The following is a 23,254-nucleotide window of genomic DNA, read 5'->3' on the forward strand; positions in this document are numbered from 1 at the left end:
CCCGACCTAAACCCGATAAAAAGCATGACCTGACGTGACCCGACTCAAGCATGACCCAACCCGAACCCAACCCGCGTAGGTTATGGAAATAATCCGAATTGACCCGACCCGCATAGGTTATGGAAGTAATCCGAATTGACCCGACCCACTCTTAATCGACCCAAACCCGACCCGTTCACCTGAATTGACAGCTCTAGATTTAACCAACTAGAAAACCTGTTGAGGTATAATGCGTTTTCAGGTCCGGAAAAAATAAAATAATTGTCGAAAGCTTTTGGTATGTTAGGGGGTGTATTCCATGACTTACAATGTTCTTTGGAACCATGTATGGTGAGCTATGACTACTAATCGACCACATAAAAAGGCACATTGTAGCGTTGAATTAATTGAGGAAGATGTATACGTAAGCAGTTATATCGACAAATTAAAGGCAAAGTGGATAGTCCAAAGTCCAAACCATGGATATAATTCCGACCTCTTTTTTTTATTCCAGGATAGAAAAACCAAAAATTATCTAAAACTGAAGTTTATAATACATGAAATCAGATCAATTACGATATTTTGTGGTTTGGGCATTTGGTGCGGAAAAACTCTTAGGATTGTAGGGAATGCGTCCTTAGATCACATAATATTGTTTGAAACCAAATAACCATTTATGTGCTTCATATGTGGCATCAATCTGATACACTGACTATGCAAAACATAGCTCATATACATTAACCCACAATTGTGGTAGGCCATATGGTACTCAAGTCCAACTTATTTGCATATTAGCATATGATAGTTGGCACTAGAATTCTCATACATATATAAACCCTTAAAGATCAGATACATAGCTAAAGTGGGGAGACATTTATTTATGCAAGCCGGCTATCCATAGAAGAAACTGCTTGGAAGTCGATTTCGATCACTTCAACTCCTTGAGGAAATCTTGATTGTCAACAAGAACCTGCAAAAAATTAAAAATCAAGGAAACTCTGAAATCAGTACCTTCCCTTCTCCCCTTTGCAAAATTCTCATTTCATGTCATCAACCAGACGGGTGCAGCTAAGAAACAAGACTAAGGTGCCTAATTTTGCCCGCCATAGTACTTTGTATATATTTATTCACCAAGCAGAAAAAAAAAAATATAGATGAGCAATTCATTATCAACTACATCCATAGTAAATTCTCTTTTAACAAAAAAAGGATAGTTGTATAACAAATCAATCCAATATGATTTGCAGTAAGTAGGATTTTTCGAAGGTAGAAAATGATTTTAAAAGCTCAAAACTTACAGCTACAGTATACAACTTAATGCAAGTTTGGATTTGGAATTCAGGTGTATTCGTCAAAAAGTTGGATGTAAAACAAATCAATCCAATAATCCAATATAATACTACCAATTTTCTGATCTGCTAGTTCAGGTGGAGACATTTTTAGGCCCATGTCATGATTGATACGGAGTATATCTAAATTTTGGGTGTAGTTAAAGTTATGATAGAGTTATTTTGGGTCGGGTATTACTTTGGGTCTGCTTTCCAGGTATAAGTAAAATAAAAAAGACGGCTTACTTTGAGACCTTGCATTGATGTGCTTACACAAAAATCAAAGATGACTACGCATGCATATATTGAGTTTTAGAAACAGTTCTACCCTACTTGCTTGTAAGAACAGAATAAGGGCAGTGGCACTCACAGTTTTCCAGCCATCTGGGTCCAGAAAAGAGACAATCTTAGTGTTAAGCCCGGGAACAGGACCAGGTTGTCGGGTGATCTTTCCTCCAAGTTCTTGGTGAACCAAGTTGACAACCTCAGCACTTTTGTAGACATCATCAGTACCAATAGCAACCTATTCAGGATAACAGATTCAGAATATCAATAATTATAGTAAAATCACAAATAACATGATAGCTATGAAGGCGTAAATTCACACAAACCTGTGCGTATGCATTTCCCTTGGTATACTCAGTCACACCATAATTGTAAGTCAACTCCAGAACAGTTGTCTCCTCTTCAGGGGCATACCCCATCATAGCTATGGTGTACTTTATAAACAAAAATTATAGAACAAATTAGCAAGATCCTAACAGGAATTCATGAGTAATAGGACTAGAGCTGCATTAGAGATTCGTGAATAAATAATAGGACTACAGCTGCATTAGAGATGTGTGACTAAATAATAGGACTAGAGCTGCATCAGAGATTCATGAATCATGAGTAAAAGCTTAGCATACCTTTTGTTCAGGTCTATCAGTTTTCTTAACTACCTTCATCCCCAGGGCCTGCAATTATAAATTTATAAGAACAAAAAGTTCCTTAGTAAAGATTGGTAACCAACTAGCAAGTAAAATCAAACTAAACCATCAGATGCAACATGCTTTGTTTGGATAGCAAAGAAGGAAGGAAAGGAAGGGGAGGGAAAAAGGAGGAAGGGAAGGGAAAAGAAAGGGAGGGGGAGGTAAGCTCCATTTTCCCTCCAAATCTCTCCATATTTGGAGGGATTAAGCTTATCAAAGAGAAAGAGAAAATGGATCCTTCCCCTTCCCCAAACAAGAGAATTTGTCTCCCTCCCATTCTCTTCTCTTCTTTTCCTTCCATTTCTTTCTATCCAAACAAGTGAGAGTCTATTTTTATGTGTGTGGGCTATATGGCTATATGCATCAAGCTCTTTCTCAGAGTGGCCTTACGTTGACACAATTTAAAGTTGTAAAAAATATAAGAAAATACAAGGATTCAAAAAACAGCACAAATAAAAAGGATTTAAAAACGACTACAGAACTTGAATGATTTTATGTTCAGTGCATTGCGCACAACAAAAAACAAGAAGATAATTCACAGTATGTAATAGTTGGCCAAAAGTGAGGGGATAGATACTTTGAGTTTTTGACATCTAGAAACAAAAATTCTTCACGATGACGTGATTTTTGAAAATTCTTGCAAGCACAATGAAACCAGCACAAATAAAAGCCTTTAAATACCTTTTCATAGAACTTGATAGCACGCTCTAGATCACCAACACGAAGCATTACTTGGCACAGTGGTTCAGGAGTTGAACTTCTCTGAATCAGCTCAAAGACGTAACCAGTAGGATCCTTCACGAAAGCTATCACAGTTGATCCTCCTTTCACTGGGCCAGGTTCTCTGGTGATGGTACCACCCTTGGCTCGGATGTCTTCAACCATTTTGTAAACCTGGAAGAAAAGAAGGTTATAAATCAGGTTCTAAAATTCATATTGAACCTCCACGTAGACAAATGTCACTTACATCTGGTGTAGCAATTGCAAAATGTCCAAACCCTGTCCCAATATCATAATGATCCACTCCATAGTCTGTAGAGGCCAATATAAAACTACAATGTTAGTATATAGAGACAATACATTCATCTAAGAGTAATAGGTTTCCTACTTGGACACATGGTTAACAATCTCTATACGATAACTAAGGATTCACAAAAGGAACTTCTAGGTGCTAACAGCTAAGTCTTCCTTCAATAAATTGACAAGGCAGGCTGTGATCAAGAAAATACAATTCCAGCTGAAGAATAATATCTAAAAGGATTCTAAACCTGAACCCACCTCCTCTGAAGTAATCCAGAGGTACACATAATAGTAGCATGGAAGTAAAGGTTTATAAAAATCAGACATATAGTTCACTGTTTAGTGTTTACTCACTGTATGTTAGTTCCACTGCAAAGTGGGACTCCTCTGGGCCAAACCCAAGAAATGCATTGGAATATTTCTCCAGAGGAACATCTCGCTTCCTCAGCAGCTTCATTCCGAAACATTCTGTGTAGAACCTGACATGTGAAGGGAAAAAAATGAGATCTTAATTACACGAGACACTTGTATCACAAATAATCACTGCTGGAAGTCTGTCAAGTGCATACTTAATGGTTTTGTCAAGATCTCCGACACGGTACACAACATGCAGAAATCTCCTCTTATCTTTCTTTGGGAATTCCAACAACTCTACATTAGGTGCAGCAGCTCCACCCTCGGCCATTTCCAAATTGTTGCAACTTAGCTGGGAAAAAAGAAAGACAATTATCAAACAATCATAAATGGCAACCCCTCTTTCCACACATAAGAGAAAAACAGATAAAAAGCCTCCAATAAACTCTAGCTTATTAACTTGATAAAGAATCTAGACCAACAATAGCATATAATTCTTGATATATAAAAACTATCAGCAATGATAGAAAAAAAAAAAATCACAGAAAAAAGTCCAATCAGTATCTAGTGGATTCTCTAATATAAAGCTAAATTAAGCTATTAGCACCACGAACATACACTAAACTAGTAAACCATGTGAAAATTGTGAACAGAATCGACGACTACTACAGACTCAATTTGCATTGCTAACAGATTTCTTCTTATAAAATCTAACAGATGGGAAGATCATCTTGTATGCAAAGTATTGAACAGTATATACATCAAGAGAAAGTTTTACTCAATACCGAAACTTTATCATCAATCACACAACAATCCAGCATTCATTCCATCATTCACCAAGTCTCAAGTGGCAAATAAGTAAACGATGTTACGCGTAACTGATAAGTTGAGAAAATGCCTTCCAAGTCCCACTTAGTAAAACCACAAGCTAATCCAAAACACATAATACTACAAACCAACTTTTCGTGCAATAGAACTGAAATTGCACAGCATCTCAAGACTAAGACATCATCCTCGATCCAACACAAGAAGGCAGAATTAAAACATCATTCTCTAGTTCTCAAAAAATTAAGAGATGAGCAATATACTGGCTACAAACGAACAACACAATTACTACAAACATAAATCTCAAGCGATTTCGCTTAAATCGTCATTTCCGGGGTCTCAGGAGGTCAAGATGTACACAAATTTATCCCTAATTGATTAAGGCTAATTGCGATGATCCCAACATAGGATTATGTAAGGTTCCTTTAATGGCTATAACATAATTTTCCTAATGTGTTTGTTATAAGGCAAGGTGATCGAAGGAAAGGAAATTACATTTAAAACACCCCCAAGTCATTTAATTTCACCCAAAAAAAAAAAAAAGGGTATGTAATAAAATGTGCTTTAACCTTGAATCAATTTATAGGCTTGAAATCATATAATTTGTACTAAATTAAATTACTACTCAGCAAAAATAAAGTGAACATCCAAATGCAAGTTTGATTCTTTATATCAATTTGTCAATAAATTGAACCTAGCATTCTAGCAAATAATCCTAAACCCAGAAATATAAACAATTAATTAAGAGACAACAATGAACAAGAATATAAACCCAGAATTTCTAGGAAAAAATGGTGTCACAACTTTACAAGGTTGAATTTTTACTACTATAAATACATGCAAATGCATAAAAAAGGATTTTTACACAGAATACAACGAGAGAGGAGAGAGAAAATACCTGAAAATTGGGAGATGAGAAGCAGTGACAGAAGAAGAAATACTATGATCAAAATTACAGTTTCAAGGGATTTTATAGACACTTCCAGAAAAAGCAGATATGCTCAAATTTTCGGTAAGACAGACGGGTGTATTAAGGATGAGTCAACATTTGGATACCATTACCATGATAGTATGATGGTATCCCTCCGTTTTAGAATAATTAACATGTCCGTTATTTGTAATACTTCCTCCGTTTTTAAATACTTACTCAATTTGTATGCCGATGCTAATCTTTGATTACTAATATCTTTAATTATCAATAAGTATAAATTCTAACAATTGAAAATTAATAATCTATTAATTGAGATTATTCCAACAACAAGACTATATTTTTTCTTATGTATAAATTACAAACATTAGTCAACAAATGAATAGTGCAAAAACTAGAAATGGAGCAAGTATTTAAAAACGGAGGGAGTAGTGATTTACTAGTCGTTGTCAATTATAATAGTGTATTAATTATATAAATAAAAGAAATAATATTAATTATTCTAGAATGAAGGAAGTAACAAAATACAATAAATATTGAACAAAGTTTCATATATATTAGAGATTTTAGAAGAAATGTCATGATATGAATTATATACCCTTCATGATTGTAATTCTAAAAATTGAATGGAAAATTAGAAATGATGTTTCATGTGGTAATTTTTTATGTTGTTTTTATTGAAAAATGAAAAAATTTAAACGACTGTTTCGAGTGCTTGCTTTCGGTCGATATTTAGACTTATGTGTGTCGGTTATTTGATTAAGTTTCTTGAGCTAAAGGCCTACAATTTGGCCCAGAGTAAGGAGTAAAGGACCCACCACAAAAACATGATTTTTTTTTTTTTTTTTGAAATAAAAAACATGTTTCACAGTTTCGTAATATATACTACGTATATATTTTTTTCACCAAAAATAATTCTTTTGGGTGTTTGACTTGGCTCATCCTTTAAGCTAATCTGAATTTAAGGATCAGTCTTAGGTGGTAGATTCCAGTTCAGCTGAGTAGTATATACGCTCGGGTGCTCTTACATTAGTAAAAATCGTTAAGTGAGGTGTATAATAGAATTTGCGACTATTTTGCAAATTTTATTATTTTGTACAGATAAATCGACAATTTGGTCTAAAATCCTATTATGCAGTCAACTGAAGTGTGTGACAGAAATTGCGAGTCTTGTAAGTTGTAAGGACTAATAAGGCTTTTTGTGTCTGTGTGTGTTTTTTTTAAGGGTATTATTTGCCAAGAAAGAAATAAAAGGTTTTTCATTTTTATTTAATCGAGATTCACTGATTTTATATGCTCTATATATGTCCAAAACCCTGATGAGTCAAGCACTTTTGGAAAAGTTACATTTGAATGAGCATCTTGTTCTTTTCGTAGCGTCTTGCGTTTGAACTTTGTGGTTAAAATCGTGTTCACTTATACCCGAGTCAAGTAGTGAACCCTCGCATCAACCAAAAAAAAAATTATACTTTAATTTGTATGCAGCATCTGATTCCAAAAGGCCATTATGCTTGTTGCCACTTCTGAAGAAATATACCTTATGCTTATGTACATAATTGTTCTACAGTTCAGAAAATCTATCAAATTTGGCTGCAATATTTCAAAAATGCCATACTAGAACTCTTTCCTTTAATCACAATAATTTGATTTATGCACTGTAAGTTGCATCTTCTTAGAAAACATGCTCACGGGCGCAGGATTCCCATTGTGGCAGGTAAACTGTATAATTTGTGGTATGAGTTAAAACCTTGGGATTTCGATTTGATATATAGTCATTTTAAAAGCACAGGCACCTCACCTCTCCAGCTCCACCAACCCATCCTCAGATAATGAACTCAATTTCAGAATACAGTTAACCTCAGCACAGAGAACAAAAATGCATCATCCAAACGCTAATCTCTTCACACAAAAACACACCATATCCAATCATAAACGAAGAAAATTTCGATACAAACATCCTACAACAGAGTTTCAGAATCTAATACTGTCTACTATTTGCTATTTATCAGAAAAGATTCAGTACAAAGACAATTTACTACAAAGAATATGTCTACCAAGCGTGAGAAAATAGTAACTGCCAATTCAAAATCAAAACAAGGAGCTTAGGATTTCCATATACTATGATAAGGAAGAGGTTGTACCAAGCATCATCTATAGAACCTGTACACTGCCACCACTTGGGAAGAATAAAAAAGGTTACATGTTCCTCCAACAGTGGACTACAAATGTAAACACTTCCTGCCTTTGGATTCAAACAGGCACACGTTTCCCACGGTATCGATCAAACAACTGCACAAATGAAAACACTAAGTTCAGACTAAAAGAAAATATAGTTTCTTTGAACTCAATGAATACAGAATATATAATAATCAAATGCCAAGATTTTAAGAATCCTAGCCTAGCAATTTGAAGTGTAATACGAAAAGGAGGCACGGTCAAACAAAAAAAAAAAGTCATATAAACCTAAGGTTTTTCCCTTTTTTATTTACTAAAAGGTTTTAATCCACACCAAATTCTGCATAACCAGTTAAAAAGCATCTCATACAATAACTTAGGCTTCACAAAGTTGATATGAGTAAAATGGTTAACTTGTGCTTCTGAAGAAAAAAAAATAGTCTGAGAAAACAGCACAAGACAACCTTCAAGACATGCTCCTAAAGCATGATATAAACGTACTGCAATTCATCGGGTATTGATGCCATTCTTTGTCAATTAGCTTAAATAGCAAGAGTCCTGATTTGCAAGACAGATAACCTAACTACTGGAGCTCTTTCAACTTGTCCAAATGGTGAATTAGAAAATTTAAGTAAAATTCTATAATATATATTGCAAAATCATGAATTGAAAACATATTGCAAAATGCAAGCAACATGCCTAAAAAAAGTCAAAATCCCAATGAATAGAATTCATCATTCTATGGCTAATTCCTTCCCATCCCAACAAACGAGATGCATCTATGACAAATCTAGTAATATGAAATAAATTAGTCATAAAATAATGAATATGTATAAAATCTGGGGCAACAAAACCAGTCCTGATGTCAGATAATTTAGATGCAACGTCCAGTATTAAATGTACCAGCATGGAGAATTAAAGAACTTCAAAGAACATACATAAGAAAAACTGGCAAAACAACATGGCTTCAATATGTTGGAATAAGCACAGTCTAGCATCACAGTTTTCCTTAGATACAGACATAATGTCTAAAATTATTACTCCCTCCGTACCTAAACAACAGCCCCACATTTTACAGGGGAGTACAGTTTAGGAGGAATTGTAGTGGGTATTGTTGATCAAAGTTGAATAGATAAGGAAGGTAATGGGGATATTTATTATCTTTATGCTTTGTTTGGATGAAGGAAATGGAGGGAAAGGAAGGGATGGGAAATGGAGGGATGGAGTATCTTCCATTTGAATAGCAAATGAGGAACTAGGAAGGGAATTAGAGGGGAGAGAAATGGAGGGATTAAATTGTAAGAAACTGATCTCTCTAACAATGGAGAGACTTGGAAGGAAAACATATCATTCTTCTTTTCCCTCCCCTTTCCCTCCCTCCCCTTATTTTCCTTCCCCTTTCTCTACCCAAACATAGTGTTAGAGGAAGTGAGAGATAATATAGTGGCGTTAAAGTAGTTTTGTTAATTTTGTGATAGAAAAAGAAGTTAGTGGATGAAATTATGGGATGATGGAGTCATGGAGCCCACCCAAATGAAAGATGGGGCTTTTGATAAGGGGTACAGATTTTGGAGGAATTGGACTTCTATTTTGTACATAGGGAGTATTCATTCTACCAGTCTCCATGATCAAACAACAGAATTCAGTGACATTCTTTGTCACAGCCTTGGCTCCCAATAAGTCAAAACTAGTAGAGAAGTTTTTCTCTTGAGAATAATAGTGGAACATTTCAGGTAACAATGGTAGTATTTGTGTTGCTCTTTAGTAAACTTATAATGGTATGGAGACAGGTTATGCTCAATATCTTGGGCAAGTATATCTTTCCACAGTTATTTCAACATTTTTTAATGGCCTTTGACTCTTAAGGATAAAACCATGCCCATCTAGTCTAGAATCTAAACACAGGAGGAAAATTTTCCATGAATTATGCATGTGATTTATTCAACTTAATTTATTTTTCCTTCCATCAATTGAGTCATACTCATGTAAGACCCAAGAGTGCTAATTCATTTTCTCTAGACAGCTCATTTCTTTTTTCTTTCTTTTAGGAAATAAAAACCACCCATCAATTGAGTCATACTCATGTCATCAAATTCTTGTTAAGACTCACTAAGACTTCCACAAATTTATCACTTTAGCCTTAAGACTTAAATATTTGACATATTATATGTAGAAAAGTGTAAAAAAAAAAAAAAAAAAAAAAAAGGATAATAAAAATATAGGTGAAGTGGGTCCCAATCTCAAGTCTAAAGTTGAGTCTTGAAATTTCAAGACTCAACTTGAGACTTGCTTGAGATTTTTGAAGAAAAATGGGAAAAGTCGTAAGTATAAATCTTAAGACTCAAAATGATGATGTCAGCCCAAGTCTTAGGGCTAAGAGCAAATTTAGCCATTGAAAATGATGCCATTAAATTCTTGTTAAGACTTACAAAAAATTATCACTTTAGCCCTAAAACTTAAATATTTAACATATTATATGTAGAAAAGTGTAAGAAAAAAAAAAGGAATAATAAAAATAAAAGTGAGGTGGGAGTAGTGGGTCCCAATCTCAAGTCTTAAGTTGAGTCTTGAAATTTCAAGACTCAATTCGAGACTTGCTTGAGATTTTTGAAAAAAAATGGGAAAAGTCTTAAGCATAAGTCTTAAGACCTAAAATGATGATGTCACCCCAAGTCTTAAGACTTGGGGCTAAACTTGCTCTAAGCAAGGAAAAAGTACGCCACAATTACATCCTCAATGGCCTCCATGCCACACCCAACCCAAAATCCCCAACTAGTAGAGTAATCATCCGGATTGATTTCAACTCAATTTTATGAGATGAAATGTAGCGTAAAGAATAAATTTAAAAAATAAAAAAAAAGACTAGTCATTTTCTGCTTTTGGCTTCCTTTTCATCAAAACATGATATTATTTTATATCCATTGTCAATAATTCATTCTCTATAAGCCAGCCTAAAGAAGGGAAGTACTCACGCCTTAAAATGAGGATCCCAAGGCTTATAAGTAGCCATAGAGGAGGTTAGGCCAATATTTCATTATCGAGGTGCCTTATAGTGAGTTAGCACTGACTAATTCATAATAATTAAGCAATCAAACAATACCAGATAATACAGCAATCATAGCAACTGCAGCCATTAAATATGATAAATTTGTATATGACCACTCCTTGTGAGATTAAAGGGGAAAAAAAAGTTCTAGATCTGACTTAGAATAACCAAAGATTAACTGTGAAAAAGGAATATACACATACCGATCTGATATAGGGCTGTTGGAATATCCAACCAAGAACAGGAATCCTCTGGACAAAAAACTGACAATGTAGGCCAAAAACCACTGTGCAAAATAACCAATCCTCAGTAACAGGAAACACCATATACAAGAAAGTAGAACATCTATTTGAGAGTAATTAAATACCTGAAGAGTACAAGAAATCCATAAGATTCCAAAATCATGCCCACTATCGGCCAGCCTATCACAACAAAAAAGAAGCCAGCACCAAAGGAGATTGTTCCCTGAGCATCGCCAAAAAATAGCAGTAAGTATAAAACACTTGGTCACCTAGAAATGCATAAGCCAAAAAAAAAAAAAAAAAAAAAAAAAAAAAAAAAAAAAAAAAAAAAAAAAAGGCAAACAATGTTGAAGAGAAGTATGCCTTATAATTTGAAGGCTTCATGAAAAACTGCAGAGTGGACGTAAGTCCAATGGTTAGTCCCAACCCAGACAGAAAGAGTATCTGTGAAAAGAAAGCATAGAACAACAAAATCGTGAATGAGGATAAGTACTAAGTGATTGGAGGTATAAAAAGGGTCAGAGTCATGGGATAGTGATATGAACAAAGCGCTTACATTTCCCATTGCAAGTAATCCTTTGTCAAACAAGAGAACAACTCCAAGGAATGTGAAAAAGACGCCAAATCCAGTCAAGCCTAATCCAATCTCTGTATTCAATTCAGAAAACATCAAGAAAAGCATGACCAAAATCACAGGTATATGAAGGGATGGCGCACTACCAATTTTCTTTGTCAAATCTAATTATGATGAGATATATCCCCATTTAAGTACAAGCAAAATAAGTGTATAGACAATATCCAATAATTGACAATACTTTGATAAATCTGGGATTCACAAAGTAAATTCTTGACTGGTGCACCAAAAACTGAAACCCATACATCATACCAATTTTACGATACTATTTTTAAAATAATGCATCACCACACTTACTGGGCCAAACTAGCTCTAAGACTACTTGCTACATATTCTCGTAGCTTATTTTGTTCTTACACATTCTAGAAGGCGTAGTAGCCCTGGTTAGTCTTTTCAACGATAAATTGCGGTTTGGTGTGGTTGTTAGACACTTAGAAGTTAGTTCTTAAACCAGTTATTAAATGTATGCACTGACAAAGTAAATAAATAAGACATTTATACAGCTATTTTGGAAGCTTTTAAAAAATATCCACTCTAAACTCTAAATAGCAGTGCTCGGTGGCTCGGTGCTCACCAGGAGTCATCACTAATTCGCTGTCACTAAACTTAAAATTAGAGTAGTGTTATGACTAAAAGCTACTCAAAAAACTATTATCGACCTTGCACAAAGTGTCCACTGTATATGAAGAGGGAGGTACATAACACAAGGCCAGCTAAATATGTTCTCGGTTGAGTAGAGGGCTGAAAAGGGCATAGAACACAGGATGGATACCAATGGATAGAGTCTTAAAGATGCTTACAAGCGCAAACTTAAGCCCAAAAGCTTCTTAGTTAAGTTAAATAATAGAAGAATGACATTCAATAACCAGGAAATCAAGGCATGGCATTGGCCAAAACACAACAGATTTATCTCAAAATCACTTGTAGTCTCATCAAATATCAATCAATTAGAATCCAAAAATTACAGGAATGTTACACTTGTAATCAGAAAAATACCATGGATTGAAAAGAAATTCTGCCACACACAAATATCACTACCACTTACTATCCCACAACATCTTGACAAGAATGTTACTTGTTCATATTGTATGCTACGTTCTAGATCAAAACCCTTGTTGGTCTTTATGTCATAAACCTGAGTGTGTACTCCGATTCATAAAAGTCACTTATCTTATAGTCCACTCAAGCTATCTCAAAATTGCTATCACCTTCGAAAACAAGGCAATGTGTCCAAAAATCACTGATAGGTTTTCTCAACAGTAAGTTCACTAATACTCCTTTAACTAACAAAATAATGGTAAAAGAAAACAAATAGTCTTACAAAGTACCATTCTTTCTAACAAAAAGAATAGGACTATTGCATTAGTTCAATACCCGAAAATCAACAGAAAAAATTGCAACCTCAAACCAAATTGTATGCAAATCAAATTTACACAATATAAATCAAATATAAGTCTATTCTCGATCATATTTGTTCAGATTAGTCAACAAGTATTCTTCATAGCCAAAATGTGCAATAGATAAAGATCAAGAAAACAATAAATTTTACTCACTTTTTCTGTCATTCATCTCGAACGAAACCATTTTTTTCCAACTAAATAAAATGCAATGATCAACTACTCGCAAAACCAGGAAATCACTGCAATGTAAGCTGCATTAGAAAAATCAATAAGAGGAGAATCAGATCAAATCAAAATTCCCCAATTCGTACAATTAGGTCATTCATTTTCGATTAATTCCAACAAAACCTGTGAAATTCACTTCAAATCTGTCCTCAACACCTCCTAACAAAAACTAATTTCAATCAAAGAAAAATAAAACCTAATTTTAAAAATCACAAGATTTCCACTGCATTTGACATCAATTTAACTCAAAAAATCAGAACATGGTACAGTAATGAACACAATTGAACAAATACCTGCTTCAGATACTTGCTTCGAATTCGCCTTCAAATCCTTCTGCATTGAAATTGAACCAACAAATTAGAATCAGATGAAAACAAGAATCGAAAGATCACAAGAATCATCATCGAATTTCACTCGCACAATCAAGAAATAGAAATGATGAGAAAGAAACATCGCCGGAAAATTCGACGGAGATGAAGAGGAGAGAGAAACCGGGAAGTTGGTTGATAGGCTTCTTTGTTCGGTCGCCGGTGAACGGAGAGAATGGTGTAAGGCTTTCTCAGTTACTAATCTTACATTCTTCCTACTTGGAGTAGTATTAAAATGTGAATGGGTTTTGGTCTGAAATTATATTTTTGGTACATTTTTTCATGGACCAAATCTAGTCCAATAGAAAAGCAAATCTAGTCCAATAGAAAAGCAAATCTAGCCCAAAAATAATGTGCTTATGCAGTTTTTTGGGCCCAAATGTTTAGGCACTATTCATTTTTTTTTTTTTTGAAAGAACCTAGCGTTGATACATGGTACGGAGTTTTGAAAAGAACTGGTAAAAGTTGACACGGCAGTAAGATATGAAACGGATACAAAAAATTGGGTTAGCTTCTAAGGTTATTTAATGCGTTTAATTAAACATATTTCAACACTATACGACACGTATAATTAAGCAAGTTGGGTTAGTGTTGAGCTTTACAACACGATATTAACATCACCTAGGAAAAAAAACAATAATTTATTGAACTAAAGATTAATATTTTGAATGAGCCTAACCATTTTTATAAAACACAACCGGATAAGGAAAAAAAAAGGGGGCAAATGTCAAGAGTTTCTGGCACAAGTTATCAAACAAGTCATGGCATGTTCTGATTTACTGAACTAAGTTGAAATGAATTGAACTGAATTGAATAGAGCTGAAATGAATATTTTACGAGAGAAGAAAAATAGGAATTGAATTGAACTGATTGGAGTTGAACTAAACTGAACTGAAATTAAGCCGAAGAGAACGGGACCTCAATGGTACATTGATTATATGGGTCGGATTAGTGCTGATGCTTTCTAACATGTTTAACTAATAACACGAAACACGACCACGAATATTTCACAATACAGATTGTTTGCCAACATTACTTTGGTGTTGAAAAGAGGAGAGATTAGTATCCAACATTTAATCCACACTCTATTTTTATCTAACAGTATTCAGGTAACTACTGATGTATTGTTAATAATCACTCGAGTGTATGAAAATAATATAATTATATTGGAGTAAACAGTAAAGAAATGCATAGCGTACTAGACGAATCAAATGCATCATCAGAACCCCTTGTTAATTTTGTAGTACACATCCATACAAATCTACAATAGGAACAATGAGGCTAATTAGGACATTTAAACCCATCTAATACTTACAAGTGGTGATTAATGAATTCAAAGTATAAATTTGGTGGTCATATTTTATGTTCGCAATAAAATGAAAAGGAAACGTCCAAGAAATAGACAAAAACGTGAATCTGGCTGAATTTGCATACACCATACAATATATAGTAGCGTGGTCCCTTCTAAATTCTATAGCCGGCACTCACTTATTCTACTCTTCAGTTGTTAAAATGTTGACGTAAAATCACACTAAAAAGCTTTGGTATATTCTCTTAACATTTTAATTAGTGGTAACGCTTTAACCCTTTGCCAAATCCAAAGGTCGGGTTTTAAGCTTAGATTTTTCAAACTCTAATTTGATTTGATCCTCTCTAAAAGTATATGATCGGTACTTAGACTTGACTAGTTATCTCATTATAAATCTTATGATTACTCATATATCGTACTGTTTTTATTACTAGCATTATTTATATTATTATTATTATGAAGAATCATATTGAATGACGTTTTTTAAATTGTTGGTGACTTTTAGTTTGAAACGTTGCTAATTTGTCAACTATGATTAGCATCTTCTTTCAAAAAATTATGATTAGATTCAATCAAAGATTGTTTTTAGCTTGCTTTTGGAATAGTGTTTTGTGAGAATTAACAAAGCAATCTATCATAAATTATTTCTTTTACATATATAAGGCCTACTTGGTATATTAATTTTTATTTCGATCTAATGCATCAAGTTATGAGTCCATGACAGCTAGTCAACTAATATGATACAACACAATTAAAAAAAAACGAAAAGTATAAGGTTATAGGTTGAAAAGGAAAGTTAATTAGACCTTTTAAACTCTTAATTAGTGACCATTATAATTTATAAACACTACTCGTAGCATGGATTTCTTGTCCATTAAAATATGTATGGTCATCATCCATATGACTATAGTACAAAACAAATCCATTGGAGATTAAACTTTAGTGTCCATCATATAGTTTAGCCATTTTTTTTAAGAATGTGAGTTTTAGACCATTTAATCCCTTTTTTTTGTTACTCCGTACTAATTCTAAGAGATTTATAAACCCCGTACAATTGGTACGTGAATACAATATTCAACTTAAATCTTTAAGACCAATTTTAATTTCTATCCAATTAGTACTATAGTGTACCTTATATGATCAAGATTGAGCGAGGACATCTGACAAATGCAATGTGTTTTAAGGACTTGGGAGTTGGGAGACATTCCTATAATGCTTGATGAACATTTAAGCAATCTTTTGGACAAAATTCCAATCCATATATCCTCTTCAAGAACCATATTCATATGCTCTCTAGGTCCATTCGAGTTTTCAACCATCATTTGTAACCTTTCTCTTTTTTCTTTTTTTAAAAAAAAATCCATACACTTGATTCAAGAACGCAATTCATAATTATTTATATACAACTTTAAATTTTATATTGTCATGCAAATGTTGCAATAATCCCTAATCATGTGATAACAGATACGAAGTATATACGTTACAAGACAGTAAGTAAGTGTAATATAAAGAAGTAAAAGTATTGTGTAGAACGGACTCACGTGAGTCCGATTATGAAACAGAAAAATATCTAATTCCTGACGAAAGTTAACTTATTCCTGACTAAAATGATTTTTATTCATGACTAAAAATATCTAATTCCTGACGAAAATTAACTTATTTCTGACTAACAAAATCTTATTTCTGATTATAAAAAAAAAATTACTTAATGTTTTTTTTCGGGTTTTAATTGTCAGAAATTAGATTATAATAGTCAGACATTATATTATAATTATCAAATTTTATATTATAATGGTTAGAAATTAGATTATATTATCAGGTATTAGATTAAATGTGTTAGAAATTAGATTATAATAGTCAGATATTGATATATAAGTATCAGATATTAGACAATATTGATCATACTAAAAAGATGAAAACAATAGCTGGAGAACAAAACTAGAAATGAGCACGGAGCACGGAACCCGAGATCAAATTTGCAGGAAGGAAAAAAACAGCTAATGGAACCCATTACCACACCAATTTCAATGACAATATACATAATCACCACACAAATTAAAATCATCCCAGTAAACTAAGTACTTGTATAACATTATACATACAGTAGCCCTCAAACATGATGCAAATATAAAGCAACTGTAATTTCAAAAGACAAATTAGTACTCCAACAACAAGCCTCGAGACTTGAAATGAACAAATTTTTAGCCCAACAACAAAAGAGAAGGGAATGAAACACTGAGAAGCGACGCAACAACACTGAGAATATCCTTGGTTATTTCCCTCAAAGAACTGAGCCTTAGAGGTAGGAATTCGGGTCTTTCATTGATGGGTTGTTCGGGTTTGAATTCGGGTTGCTGGGTTTTCTTGATGACGGAAAAGGGCATGAAACGATGGGGGCGAAGGTGGTGGTGGTGGTCGAGACGCCGGAGATCGGCGGAGACGACTATATAATGGGAGGGGATGGGTGTGTGCATTATAATCCGGACTCACGTGAAACGGTCTCACACAAAACCTTCTCTATAAAGAATAAGAAATTGGTGCTCATAATTTTTTTTGTTTCCATCTACTAATTAACACTCTGTAAGGCCGGTTCATATTTACTTAATTTCAGTTCAGTACAGCTCTAATTAGTTCAGTTCAGTTCAGTTCAGCTTCAATCAGTTCAGCTCAGCTTTTAATTTACCTCTCTCATAAAATATTCATTTCATCTCAATTCAGTTCAGTTCAACTCAATTCAGTAAATATGAACATGTCCGTAATACAGTATACTAATTGCTCACTTTTTGACTAGGTATACAATAATCAAGCAATAAGTTATGTGTTCTCAACCATACATAATATAATGTAGAACGAATGGAATAGAGAACTCCTTCATATTCTAGTATATCCATATTAATTATATTCCAAGCTAAGTTTGATTAACCATATTAGCATACAATAATATGTTTGTTTGTGGACTACATACATCGACTATATTATTTCAAAAAATTGTTTCTGATACGTATATTATATGATGAATTATTTTCATCATTGATATGTGGCCACTGACCCGTGTTATTTCAACATCAGTAGCTTTCAAGTTTCAAGCATTAATAATATGAGAAAGACAACATAATAATTGTACTTTGAGGTCAAGGCCAATAACATCCATAGCTTAGTATCACTGTATCACGCCCTCTTACACGAGAATATAACATGGCCCTTTCTCATATCCAGCGCTTAATATTACACTTGAATCAAGGGGTAGAAGAGATTCGAACTCATAACTTTTGTGTCAGGTTGACTCTTGATACCATGTTAGAATATCAATTCAATCAAACGCTTAATTGATAGTTGAGACATATTCTATATTTTACAATTTATATTTTTCAGCATACATGTTGTCTTATTATTTAGGGAGTCTACAAAGGCAAAAAGTTGCAACTTGCAATTCAGTTGAGGCAATTCCCATCACTTAGCTGCCCACAGTTCATGTCAAACACACGACCTCTTCATTTGTTAGCCAAGTGCTACTTCTAATAAAAACAATATTTATAGATTAAATAAATAAAATTCCCTATTTATAGTCCGTACGAAACATATAAGGTGAGGGAAATTCCTAAAAAGGAGGATAAGAAAACACTGCAACTAAACATTATTCGAAATTCCATATATTTTCCCATTAAAAGTTTTGTTGCTTGTATAACAATTCCCCACCCTCCATTTTGAGCGAGTCAAGTCACAAATCATCCACTTGAATAGTTGTATAATGGATTACATGATTTTTGCAAGTGATCGCTTTAATAAAAGGTGTACTTAGATCATCACCTCTTACCACATGCTTGTAAGAAATTGTAGCTCAACTAAGCTAGAAGTTTGGAAATTTAATACCTTATTTGATTTCTCAAAAAAAAAAAAAAAAAAAAAAAACCTTATGTGAAATTTGACCCTAATTTTGTGATGGTAAGACAATATTACGTTAATATTTTGTTAAATATAAGTTTGGGCCGCATTTGTCACCAAGAGAAGTGTCCACTTTACAAGTTCAAAGAAATTTTATCCCAAAATCCCAAAATAATATGATTAGCCCATTAACCTTATAAAATGTTTTACTCTCTCTGTTTTTTTTAAAAATACATTAACGTGGGACAGATACGTGTGTTATTTGGAAAGACATATATTAGTTCAACACTTCTCTCATCTAAATTAATCTAATTTCATTAAACATTTTTATGAGAATTTGTTTTCATTGCTTTGTTGTTAATGGTTAGTGACAACCTTTGCTTGCAATAATTGAGAGCAAAACTACCAAATTTGAACTTGATTCTTGGGTTCATTATCACTCCCTTCATGCCCCATTCAAAGCTATATACATCCTAGCATCAATATTGTTACATACACTTAAAATCAAAATAACCATAATTGCCAAATATCAAACACCATTTTTTAAAAAATCACCAAATTAGTACTCCATAATTAAGTTGATTATTGTATTAATTCATAAATGTATGATAAAATCACAATTAATCTAGCTTAATATTTTCAATTTAAACTCTTGTTATTCTTAAGGATTTTGTTTTTGAAAAATATCTTAAAAGATTTTGTACATAATTTACCCTTTTTTTTTAAGTAAAAAGATAAGAAATTTTAGGCCCGGTTCGCTTCACCTTATTTTTGTTGAACAGAAATTATTTTTACTGAGCTGAAGTTATTTTTATCGAGCTGAAATTATTTGTGCTTAACTGGAATTATTTTTACTGATTTTCTATTATAACTCTTCTTTAAACACTAGTAGAAAAATACAAAAAGGCAACCCCCAAATGGCACCGGTTCAGACAAAACCGGTGCCAAAAACCGCCCTAAAAATGGGCGGGATTTTAGACCCAGAGTAATGGCACCGGTTCAGATCAAACCGGTGCCAAAAATACAAAGGGCACCGGTTTGAACCAGTGCCACTGAACCGGTCCAAGGTTTTTAGGAAAAACGGGAAATTAAAACCCTAAACGATCTCCTTATCTCTCCTCCTTCTCTCCGCCTCCATTCCCCCATTTCATCTCCTTTCCTTCTCTCTCCTCCTCCTTCTCTCTCCTCTCTCTCTCTTCGTTCTTTTTTCTTCTTTAATTTCATCTCCTTCGATCTCCTCTCCTCTCTCTCTCTATTCGTTCTTCTTTAATCTTTCAACTCCCTTCGATCTCCTCTCATATGCAACAACCTAAGCTCGAGCACCACCACAAAGCAACAACAGCCGCCGCCACCACCACAAAGTTCGAGCACCACCACCGGCATCAACATCAACAACAATTTCTGGGATTTTTTTTCAAGTTCTAGCTTTTTTTTTCGATTTTAATTGTTTTTTGTTTTCGATTCACCAATTTTGGTTTTGTTTTCGATTCTCCAATTTTGGTTTTTGATTTTGATTTTGGTTTTTGATTTTGGATTTCGTTTTTAGGGTTTCGATTTTAATTTGCCTTTTATTTTGGATTTTGGTTTTTTTTCCTATTTGTTTTTTTTTTCCGATTTTGATTTTGTTTTTTTTTCGAATTTTTGGTTTCTTTTTTACAATTTCAATTTTGGTTTTTTTTTTGTTTTTGATTTTGATTTTTGATTTTGATTTTGGTTTTGGTTTTTATTTTGGATTTCGTTTTTAGGGTTTCGATTTTAATTTGTCTTTTACTTTGGATTTTGGTTTTTTTTTTCCATTTTTTTTTGTATTTGTTTTTTTTTCCTGATTTTGATTTTTTTTTTCGAATTTTTGGTTTCTTTTTTTCGATTTCAATTTTGGTTTTTTTTTAGGCTTAATTAGAAAATAACACCTGCTAAAAGACCCGATTTTGTTTATAACACCTTAACATTTCGAAATTTTATTATAACACCTACAAAAATCCCATAATTTTGGTTTCACCACCCACTAACGGACTTTTGGATGGAAACCGTTAGTGGGGCCCGCTATGTACACGTGTCAGCTGTGTATTGGTATAAAAAAAAAATTAAAAAAAAACAAAAAAACCTAACCCCCTAACCCAACCCGCCCCACCACCGGCACCACCTGCCCCAGCCAAGCCAGCCGCCGGAACCCTCCTAACACCCAGCCAGCCCCAGAAACCTCCTCCCCTAACACCGACAACCCCTTCCTTAACGCCGGCACCGCCCGATATCCCCTCCCCTAACACCAGCACCGCCCTAAACCCCCTCCCCTAGCACCGACAACCCCCAAACCTCCTCCCCTAATACCGGCATTCCCCTAAACAGCCAATTTCGTTCGCCTCCACCGCAAAATTGACAGATCTGGGGCTTCTAAGGTCGATTTCGGCCGGTTTGAAGGTGAGGGGTATTTCCAGGGGTGGTTTTCGGCGAGGGGGCGAAGGGGCTAGGTGGTTTTCGCGGGGGGGCTGTGGTGGGTGGGGGTGATTTTTTCGGGGAGAGGGAAGGGGGAAGGGGATTTGTGGGGGGACTAATGTCGGTGGGGGTGATGGCCGGTGATTCCGCCGGTGAAGAAAGGGTTTTCGACGGTAGTGGGGGTCTCCGGCGGTGGAGTGACGGCCGCCGGTGGTGGCTCTGGTGGCTGGGTTAGGGTTTAGGGGTTTTTCTTTGAAATTTACTTTTTATTTTTATTTATCATTTTTTAAAACCAATACCTTATTGACACGTGTACATGGCGGGCCCCACTAACGGTTTCCATCCAAAAGTCCGTTAGTGGGTGGTGAAACCAAAATTTTGGGATTTTTGTAGGTGTTATAATAAAATTTCGAAATGTTAAGGTGTTATAAACAAAATCGGGTCTTTTAGCAGGTGTTATTTTCTAATTAAGCCTTTTTTTTATATTTCGATTTCAATTTTGTTTTTTTTTTTATATTTCGATTTCAATTTTTGTTTTATATTTTGATAATTTTGGTTTCTTTTTTTTTTTCGTTTTTGATAATTTTTTATATTTCAATTTCAATTTCTATTTTGTATTTTATATTTTGATAATTTTGGTTTTTTTTTTCGTTTTTGACAATTTTTCTATTTTTTGATTTTTTTTTTAAAAACGAATTTTTTGATAAATTTTATATATTCTTAAGCTTATTTTTACCAATTTTTTTTTCTGTTTTAATTAGTGTGTACAGATTATGCAAGAATATTGATATGTTCATGTTGTAATTTTTTTTATGATTTATAATGTAATTTTTTTTATTTATTTATAATGTTAGTTGTAATTGATCTACATTGTAATTTTGGATTTCATTATATATTGTAAATTTTGGATTTCATTATTTATTGTAAATTTTGGATTATATATACTGAAACCAATTCGATTTTTGTTGTGAATTGTTATTTTTTTCAGTTGATTTTATTGGTAAGTGAAAAAAAAACCAAAAAAAATAATTAAAATTAAAATTTTGGACATTTTTGGCACCGGTTAACCGGTGCCAAAAGGAGGATAAATATATTTTTTTTAGTATTTTTGGCACCGGTTAACCGGTGCCAAAACCTGTTTATGGCACCGGTTTTGAACCGGTGCCAAATAGGGGGTATTTGGCACCCCCCACATAGGCACGGGTTCAAATCGATGCCTTAGGCCGGGTTTGAATCGGTGCCAAATGTGTTTTTTCACGTAGTGAAAGTTACTGAACTGAACTTATTTTTACTTAACTGGAATTATTTTTGTTGAATAATTGATTCAATTGTACTTTATGCACTATTCATAAATTAATGTTGATTATACTCTCCACATATTATTTTACGTAAAAAATTGTAAAACAATTTACATCTTTACGAACTAGGTATAACATAAGGACTATATGGTACAAGGTTTACAACCTATTACCTATACATATACTTGTACTCCTAATGTATTTATAATTTTATAACACGGGCAAGTCTTGTATGTGGCTAGCCACACGATGTAGCCATATTGATTTATAAGATTAATCTTCATTTATATGTATGAGTAACCTAATTTTTTTCATAAGAGTAACCCCATGTAGTCCATTTAAGTAACTCAAATTCATTATACGAGTGAAATCAAGTCGTTTTAAAAATAAGTAACCCCATTTGTTCATTCGATTAACCCCTATTTTTTTCGTTTTAAAAAACGAAAGAATAATTCCACTAATTTAAGAAAGCAATCTCTTGTTCTCATTTAAAAACCTACATATGTTACAGTAATCCCATTTGATCTTCATTGTAACCCTCTATTACTTAATTAATTGGCTTCTATATGATTATGTGAAATGACCACGCCACATATAAGACTTTGTGATAAACAAAAACTTGAATTATTTTAAACTCAATTTTTGATAATTATAATAATTAATAAATAGAAAAACCTTAAAAAAAAAAAAAAAAAAAAAAAAAAAAAAAGAGGGTGTCAAAAAACCAAGAGGACAGGATCTAGTACAAAGGAGAAAGAAAGTCACGCGCCAAAAACCGCCACGTGACGACAGCGCTGAGACAATCCTTCAATACCCTTCAACCAATAACTTTCTCCC

The 23,254-nt window shown here is 33.7% G+C and overlaps 1 protein-coding gene and 1 pseudogene across 1 annotated transcript; both read right to left on the bottom strand.

Moving 5' to 3' along the window:
* Positions 1 to 599: 599 nt before the first annotated feature.
* LOC110703040 (putative lactoylglutathione lyase) lies at positions 600 to 5,543 on the bottom strand. The gene is made up of 9 exons (XM_021880797.1): positions 5,376 to 5,543; positions 3,868 to 4,004; positions 3,653 to 3,777; positions 3,246 to 3,310; positions 2,960 to 3,172; positions 2,216 to 2,263; positions 1,919 to 2,026; positions 1,678 to 1,830; positions 600 to 949 (listed from the first exon to the last, which is right to left on the bottom strand). The coding sequence occupies exons 2-9, from the start codon at positions 3,981 to 3,983 to the stop codon at positions 908 to 910; spliced, it is 870 nt and encodes a 289-aa protein (XP_021736489.1). The 5' UTR covers positions 3,984 to 4,004; positions 5,376 to 5,543; the 3' UTR covers positions 600 to 907.
* Positions 5,544 to 7,305: 1,762 nt separating this feature from the next.
* LOC110703042 lies at positions 7,306 to 13,753 on the bottom strand (annotated as a pseudogene).
* Between the last annotated feature and the right edge of the window lie 9,501 nt (positions 13,754 to 23,254).

The sequence above is a fragment of the Chenopodium quinoa genome, unplaced genomic scaffold (genome assembly GCF_001683475.1).
Source record: "Chenopodium quinoa cultivar QQ74 unplaced genomic scaffold, ASM168347v1, whole genome shotgun sequence".
Classification (NCBI taxonomy): Eukaryota; Viridiplantae; Streptophyta; class Magnoliopsida; order Caryophyllales; family Amaranthaceae; genus Chenopodium; species Chenopodium quinoa.

What these genes read in the sequence shown, in the direction of transcription:
- LOC110703040 (XM_021880797.1), bottom strand. Translation starts at nt 3,983, where the DNA reads ATGGCCGAGGGTGGAGCTGCTGCACCTAATGTAGAGTTGTTGGAATTC. An exon ending in TGCAGTGGAACTAACATACA is followed by an intron (nt 3,311 to 3,652) that starts GTGAGTAAACAC and finishes TGGCCTCTACAG; the next exon opens with ACTATGGAGTGGATCATTAT. An exon ending in CTGATAGACCTGAACAAAAG is followed by an intron (nt 2,027 to 2,215) that starts GTATGCTAAGCT and finishes TTGTTTATAAAG; the next exon opens with TACACCATAGCTATGATGGG.